We start from the raw sequence: 8,350 nt of genomic DNA on the forward strand, positions 1-8,350 counted from the left end.
TGTTAAGGGGTCAGACTCACCGAAATGGGCCATTCCGATTTGCTACACAGCTGATGGAATTGTTCAAGATTTGTTCAGTCTGCCAAACTGCTACAAATGCAACTGTTGCTGGTTGTGGAATATGCATAACCAGAACATAATTTTGCTCTATGTCTGAGTGCAACCATTCCAGAGTCTGGTCAAGTCAGCCAATGATGGGACAGATCCCAGCAGGAAATTTATTACTTGTGGGTTCCATCTTTGCTAACGGCTTATCGTACGTCAAGACACTGAGGATGCTTGACCACCTGAATGTTCAGAGTATTTCAACAACTACCTTCTATAACTTGTCTAAAAATCATGTCCAACCAGTTATTTATCGCATGTGGCGAGAAGAGCAGAATACTGTACTTCAACAATTGGAAGGTGATGGTGGTGACCTCTTGTTAGCGGGAGATGGAAGGGTAGATTCTCCTGGACATTGTGGGAAGTACGGCACATACATGATCAATGACACAAGATTGAATAAAATAGTGGATTTGCAACTTCTTCAGGTATGGACTTCAGCCAGTCCATTTTATACTTTAGCTAGCAAGTCCACCTTCTTTTACATGACTCATTGAAAAGCCAGTGTGTCTTGTAAATTTACGTTTATTTTACGTATTTGTACGGTTGTATGGTTTCTCTGCTCGGCGCGCTTTACATTGATTGCTTTCTCTGCTCGCGCCTCTCGGCTCACTCATCTCGGTTCACTCAATCTCTGCAAGCCTATTTTCATAAGAGCTTTTCTTGCAGTGTTCAGTTAAAGGGACTTTTTGTTACTTTAAGTTCTGATCGTGTGAGACTGACTTACTTTGTTCGTTTTATATTTATGGCTTGTGTTTTGCAGATGTACTTCGTTTCTTAGTTCATTTAAACCTAATAAATGGTCGTTTCAGTGTGAACATACTTTTCTCAAAACTGCTCGTAAACACCTCGCCCAGAAACCAGCAACGTAATGATGATTTATTGATGCTAAGCTATTTCTGAAAGATAGCAGAACCTATAGGAAATTCACTGAAACAATACAAGTTGTATTTGGCTGTATCTGTACGAAATTGTGAAATACAAATTTGTACTATCAGTGCAAATTCATTGAAATTAGCTTTCTCGTTGAATGTTGCCAGGTTTAGCCCTGTGTAATGAAAAAGGTTTTGCTAATGTTAAAACAAATGGATGTATTACCAGGTGTACAACTGTACATGTTCCTGTTGTGTGACGGTGGAAGTTCAAACTGAAGCTGCATGCTGCCATGAGGTGGAAAGCAGAGCACACGCAATCCTTGCTCAATGAGAACGGAGGTATAAATTGTGTTACCCAACACTCAGGGTTTGAAGCAGTGTGTCTCAACCCATGGGTACTCAAGACTGCCCATAGCGCTTACATGCAACAGTATAGACCAGGAGCACAGCGAGGACCCCGATGCAGTTTCGTTACCTAAATAGAGCCTACCAACGTTTATTAGCAGGCTATTAAAAAGCAATGCTGTTTTGAATGTGAACGTGTTACTGTAACAAAAGTAAATATAACCAAAAGTTGTTTTTACAGATGCTATGAGCACATTTCCTACAGACAGTTTGTTCCATGGATCTGGGGTTATCTTGGTAGATCAATTCGTGTGTCTCTGACGTCATGCGTCGTTTCGGCCATTAGATCGAAGTTTCCAAGTGACAAAAACGAATACATTGGGTTTAAGTATCCTGATTTGAAATAAAGTTACAATACAAAGTCTGCTTTGAGAAAAACTTTTCCGTGTGCACAGAGAGAGTGAATTTTGTACATGTACGTACAGTAAGGCTATGCTAGAGGTCTTGAGAGAATCTTCCTAGTTCTTTACAAACTAATATGTTACTTGTCGAAAGGTAGTTGCTTTCAGTGTTCATTTTATCAACTACTAAGCCGCTTACAATCGACATAAATAGTTCATTGTATTTGTTGGAAACGACACTACAAACAATTGCTTACAATGCATCTTGCGCAAACACAAGATCAGCTTGCACTTTTATGACGTCACACGTGATTATCGCACGGTTCAGTGCGTACGCACGCCGCCAACAAATATAGAGCTACCAAAACGGCCCTACAAAGTAAACGCAATCAAATTTTGAGAAAATTTCACCAACAACCCTTTATTATAAACGCCTAGAACACATACAAACAAAAAGTCGCAAAGTACAATTTTGACTTGCATGGCTCTTTAAAGGGGTATTAAAGGAAAAACCTGACTTGGCGATTTTACACGTTCTTTGTGTTTAACATGCTACCATAAAACGATTTTCAATAAAATTTTGCCCCATTGCGGTCTGACCACCATTGTGCGCGTGCTTTTGTCAGAGCTTTCAAAATGAGATTGGCCTGAGCAACGAAGCGTGCGACTGTAAAGAACGTCATAAAGTCTACGTCATAAAGTCTAGCAATCAACCGATCACGCAATAATTGTTACTGCGGGCGATTTGACTGTAGGCTATGTATGTATTTACATCAAAACAGCACATTTTAACATCAAAACAGCAGACAGTTTGCTCAAAACATCAGATTGGTAACGTGGTTTTTGTTATTGCTGGACTTTATGACGTATTCTTGAGCTGTGTTTGCACGTTTTGGTCATTTTGAAAAAAATGAAAATATATGAAACACTGGACTTTGGGCCTTGCCAACGCCATTGAAAACAATTTTTTTTGGGTAATTGTTTTTGAAATGTATTCTTGAATGTTCAGTTTACTCATTTTAATGCTTAATTCCGGTTTGAAATTTTCCTTTAGTATGCCTTTAAGAAATAGAGTCACTCACACATTTCCACGATTAACTCCAACCACCTTCACACTGGTATCTTTATACTTCTTGAAAGAAATGTTGTAATGCTTGCCTGCAGTCTGAAGAAAAGGACAACATAATTCAAAGTCAAAGGTGTGGATGTAAATCCTATGGTTTTCAAGCAAAATTTGAAAGCATTTATCTCGCATTGTGCCTCTACTTAATACGTTGTCGCATGATATCGTTTTGTCACTTCTACCCTTTTTATCAATTTTGTTGGAAAGGTTTCTTTGATGTAGGCTACCACAACTAGAGAGCAGCCAGTTTTTGGTTTCATCATCCAAGACGCGCAGAAGTTCCACTTCATTAAGTAGCTTGAAGATGGTACAATCGTTGATGATGTGGTCTGTTCCTCGGCACCACATTCACAGGAAGAGACCATTCTATCAATCAATCATTTTATTTTTCGTCATTAACGCGTCCGGGACGAAAAAGATACTAACTACAAAAATCGATATAAACCTACCAGCACGTTAACGAACGGGAAAAGATGGCAAAACCTTGAAAGGTTTAAAACGTGCCTGAATGAAAAATTATGTACGTAGTAGGCTATATATCAGTAGTTAGCACGGCCACAAAACCCAAAAAAACAAATAGCAAAAAATAAAACAAAAACAGAGAAGCACACATGTAGTATTATAGTTATAGTATTTTAGTTATATTATTAGTTATAGTTAGTAGTTAGTATTAGTTATTAGTTAGTATTAGTAGTTATTAGTTAGTAGTAGTTATTAGTTAGTAGTATTTAGTTATTAGTTATAGTAGTATCTCGTGCATTAGCCTATAGAGCGGAATAGTCCGACACCCGTGCGAAGAAGGTTGAGGTGTACTCAGTACCCACTCCTGTCTTTGTAGCGACAAGCCGATGGGACGTGTGTTGGCGCCGAGAATGAACGGATGGAGTCTGGTAGTGTAGGCTATAATAGGATTAATGGCATTGCTAATTTGCAATATGCATCCCTAAAACAATGTTTAGAAATTAATATTTTTAATTTGCGCAGCCATTATTCCTATTATACATTGCATTGGTCTGGAGTCGAATCCGGAACTCTGCGTGGTAGGAGAGGATTTTACCACTGAACCATCAATGCTGGAGGTTCATTGGTTGTCGCTCAGTAGAATAAATAGCATAATATTTTAGAATAATATAATACATTCCGCTGCCCTTCTATTTTTCTGCATTTACAATGTCTGCTTTGTAAAGCGCTGAAGAGCAACGCATGTCTGGGATGGATATAGCGCTATATAAAGCACATATTAGGCTATGTTTAATACAGTATCATTGCTTGGTTTCATATGCTAACATTTCCACCTTTCTTAGGCATTTGTTATCTTGTCACGTATTGTTTGTACTGTCATGGTCACTAATCAAAATCCGTGAAATTTTGCAACTATATCTTCCTAGCGTCAGTTTAAACTGACGCACATAAAACTGGGCTTACTGTATTTCCGGTTAAACACAAAAGTGTGCAAAAATTCGGCCGAATCTGTTTAACTTACCCTAAGTAAAACTAAGGTGCAAACAGGATATCGAATAAAAATAAGACTTCAGGATGATATGGGTTAAGACGCATCAACGCCTGTCTTTGTAGCGTCAGGCCGATGGGACGTGTTTTGGCGCCGAGAATGAAATAATGGAGTCTGGTGGTAGCCTACTTGACTTCTATTCAGAGTTTCATTTATGGTCCGCCTAATTAGCCGCAAAGATATATCGTCCATCAGCTTTGTTAATCAGGAATTGAGCGGCTGACACAAATAGGTGTCTTGACTTTTATCGACAAGAGTGTTCGTTTGAAGGATCACAGACCTTTGAGTGAATAAGATGTTTGGGCTCCAATGCCAATCGATCGAGATACAGAGTGGTTTCTTCTCGACGACGCTCAGCAGGTTGGATGCCAGCAAGAATGGGAAGATTGTCCAATGGTGTGAGACGCAGGCATCCGGTCACTATGTGCAGGACGCTGTTTGTGGCAGTGTCGATGTTGTGGCAGTAAGCACTGCGGCACCAAACAGTTGCACAGTAAATCTGCTGAGGAATAGACAAGCGCTACGGCTGCTATACGCAAAGTGTCAACCCTCGCTCTCCAGCTAGAGCCTACCAGGCACTTTAGCGCAGCGCGCGATGTCAGTTTGTAGTGCAGTGACACCAAATGGTGGCGGTATGTGAGCGATCTGTCAAATGTCACCCAAAGGTATTTTGGTTCGGGGCAGAAAGACAGAGATTTTCCATTGTTCTGGACATGTAGGTAGACACCCACGACCTGGTTGGCAGGTCGTGGGTATAGATGTTGAAAAGAAGTGAAGCCAAGACATCCCCTTGGGACACCATTTATCAGACGACTCAATCTGTTTCGCAATGAGTTTCCTAGTGGTGAGGGTGAAGCTTCGATTCCTGACAAGTGTCATGATCATATGGACCATATGTCGGTCTGAAAGCAGGCGAAGCAGCTTGTAAGTAAGGCCGCGGTGTCGTAGGGAGCTGTTAAATCTAGAAAAACAGCTCCGGTCTTCTTTTGACTGAAAGCAATCTTCAATGTCTTTAGTGAAGCGTGTGACCTGATCTACAGTGGATTTTCTACGGCGGAACCCAGTTTGCTCTTTTGGAAGGAGCTAGTCGATGATTGGGTAGATGCGGGCATAGATCAGCCGTTTGAGGATTTTGAAAATAACACAGAAGAGAGATATTAAGCAATAACTCCTTGGGTCCGCTGTGCAACTAATAAAACTCTTCTCCAACTATCAGGGATTGTGAGGTGGTGCAAGAAGAAGGGAATTTACGTAACCAGAACTTGAGGGCAGGGCTAGCATGGAGCACAAACTCAAGGCACATCTTATCTGGGGCAGGAATCTTGTGTGGTTTCACTAAGCGGAGGGCGGTGGTGAACTCCTCTGGAGTGAAATCTTCACAGATTGTTTCTTCTTGTGGTGTTTCCACTCGCCACAGGGCAGATACTTCTTTGGCGACAAGACGGGATGGCTTGCGATCCTTTATCTTGTAGACCCCGTAGTGCACTAGCTGGGGAGCGATGGCATCTGCAGAAACGGGGCACTGGCGTCTGGCGAGGGGAGTTTGCTGAGCGCCCAGTGAGGTTGTTGATGATGTTTCATGCTTTGCGGTTTGAGTGTGAGAAGTCGATAGCTTGGAAGGCTTCGTTCCATCGCTCAAGCTTCTTTGCGTCCAACCGCTCAAGTAACTTTGTGGTGGCGGTGTTGAAAGCAGTACCAGGTGTGGCGTTTTGGTAGAAACGATAGGGTGTCTCACATTCAGAGTCCCAGCATGGTGTATAGCTGGTTTGACGGCCACATAGTCTTGTGGCTTTTGCCACAGTTATTATGGCATTGCAAATGTACTGGTAGGTCTCGTCTACGTTGCACGTTTCAGGTGATGGTAAGCATGTAAATGATGACTAAATGATGTCACAAGTTTGATACCCTGTCGGGTCATACCAAAAACTTTTTAAAAGTGATACAGAATCTTGCTTCTTGGCACTCAGTTCAATTCAATTTTGTTTTTCATTGCTGGCACGAAAATGAAAAGAACGATAAAGTAAACATAGGAATTTGGCACCAACAAAAAGGAAAAGATGGCAAAACCAAAAGGTTTAAAATATGCATCGCTTAAACAGTGTTTAGAAATTATTATTTTTAATTTGCTCAGCCATCACACCTACTACACATTGCATTGGCAGGGAATCGAACCCGGAATTTCTCATGACAGGCGAAGATTCTACCACTGAACCACCAATGCTGTCGGTTCTGTGGTAGTCGCTTAGCAAAACGAATAGCATAATATTTCAGTATAATAATTCATTCAACCCCCTTTATTCTGCTGCTCTTACAATGTCTTCTTTGTAAAGCGCTGAAGACCAACGCATGTCTGGGATGGATATAGCGCTACATAAAAACACATATTAGGCTATGTTAAATGCAGTGCCATTGCTTGGTTTCATGTGCTAACATTTCCACCTTCTTTAGGCATTTGTTATCTTGTCACGTATTGTTTGCACTGTGATGGTCAGTAATAAAACCAAAGTGAACTAATGAAGTTTCAAAGTCAAAAATGATTCAATTTGTAAATTTGAGGGACGAGATATGCAACTGCTGCGCTATTAATGGGCCACGTGATCACCATAACCAATGTGCACAACCAAATGCACTAATGCATAACCTTACAAAATGTGGCATAGCTTTGATTAATGTGTTGATAAACAATCGCTCACCGGTGAAGATATCACTCTTTGGCTCTCATCCTGAAAAAAAAATTATTGTGATTACTTCTTATTTGTTTATTACTTCCGGAGGGAGTTTGATTTTTTGTACCACAGACAAGCAAGGCACAGCATCACAACTCGGCTTAGCATTATAAGAGTATATTTTACATATTTACAACTAGTTTTAAAATTTGTTTATTGAGCATAACATAATGACATAATGCCGCAGGATATTTCATTTATGAAACACATTAAGAGAGTGTAAATAATAGAAAATTTTCTTACCATTTTTCTGATTAAGCACGTCTTAACTACACAAATACGTACAAAATACTAATCTGCCTGCAAAAATTTTAACTCAAATTAAATTTTGGATTACTTGCACTGTGTCAAATCTGCATCACTTTGGACGCACAAAAGTTTGCTCAAAGTAAAAGTACAACGAAACATAACCAGCATTAGAGTTCAGTTTCTGTGATAAAAATGTATTTTACTTTCTTTTTTATATTTTAAAATTTTTTGCTTACAGTATTGTATTACTTAAAGGCATAGTCTACTAAGCGAAATTTTCAAACGGGTATTAAGCATTAAAACTGAACATTCAAGAATACATTTCAAAAAAAATTACCGAAAAAAATTTGTTTTCGATGGCGCTGGCAAGGCCCAAAGTCCAATGTTTCATTTATTTTCATTTTTTTTCAAAATGACCAAAAAGTGCAAACACAGCTCGAGAATACGTCACAAAAGACAGCAATAACAAAAGCCAGGTTAGGCTACAACATCTGATGTTTTAACATCAGATCTGAGGTTTTGAGCAAACTGTCTGATGTTTTGACGTTGAAATCTGATGTTTTGATGTACATAAATACATAGCCTGCAGTTAAATCGCCGGCAGTAACAACTGTTGCGTGATCAGATGATTGCTTGTCTTTTGTTACGTGGACTGTACAGTTTCACGCTTCGCTGCTCAGGCCCATTCTGGTTCTGAAAGCTCTGACAAAAGCACGCGCGCAATGATGGTAGGACCGCAATGGGGCAAAATTTTATTGAAAATTGTTTTATGGTAGCAAGTTAAACACAAAAAACGTGGAAAATCGCCAAGTCAGGTTTTTCCTTTAGTATCCCTTTTAGGGCAGCTTGTATTGAAAGCTGTGTAATTTTAACTCCTTTCAGGAAAGCTTCATAATTCCTTGCTTTTGTTTAGGTAGTACTTTGACAATGAGCTCTTTTTCTTTGAATCACTGGTGAAGCGTATGTAATTATTTACACATTTTCTTTTTTATATTTATTCATGTTAAGCCTACATT

At 39.7% G+C, this 8,350-nt stretch overlaps 2 protein-coding genes across 3 annotated transcripts in view; one reads left to right on the forward strand and one right to left on the reverse strand.

Annotated features, from left to right (window-relative positions):
* The window catches only part of LOC145784693 (uncharacterized), a 2,365-nt gene extending 619 nt beyond the window's left edge, over positions 1–1,746 (forward strand). The window contains exons 3-5 of one of the 2 annotated variants that reach the window (XR_014291030.1): positions 376–533; positions 1,207–1,319; positions 1,567–1,746. Coding sequence is in view for 1 of the 2 variants with exons in the window: in XM_082596560.1 (XP_082452686.1) it covers positions 150–533; positions 1,207–1,311 (489 nt within the window). In the remaining variant the exon portion in view is untranslated. Of the gene's footprint in view, positions 1–135; positions 534–1,206; positions 1,320–1,566 lie in introns of those variants that run through there. The other variant, XM_082596560.1, reaches the window with a different exon arrangement.
* LOC145777887 (galectin-9-like) overlaps positions 1–7,387 on the reverse strand; it is a 15,518-nt gene extending 8,131 nt beyond the window's left edge. Inside the window, exons 1-3 of the mRNA XM_082589245.1 lie at positions 7,329–7,387; positions 7,053–7,082; positions 2,809–2,891 (exon numbers count right to left, since the gene is read on the reverse strand). Coding sequence (XP_082445371.1) covers positions 2,809–2,891; positions 7,053–7,082; positions 7,329–7,331 — 116 coding nt within the window. The 5' untranslated portion in view covers positions 7,332–7,387. The remainder of the gene's footprint in view (positions 1–2,808; positions 2,892–7,052; positions 7,083–7,328) is intronic.
* Between the last annotated feature and the right edge of the window lie 963 nt (positions 7,388–8,350).

The sequence above is a fragment of the Aplidium turbinatum genome, chromosome 1 (assembly GCF_918807975.1).
Source record: "Aplidium turbinatum chromosome 1, kaAplTurb1.1, whole genome shotgun sequence".
Taxonomy (NCBI): Eukaryota; Metazoa; Chordata; class Ascidiacea; order Aplousobranchia; family Polyclinidae; genus Aplidium; species Aplidium turbinatum.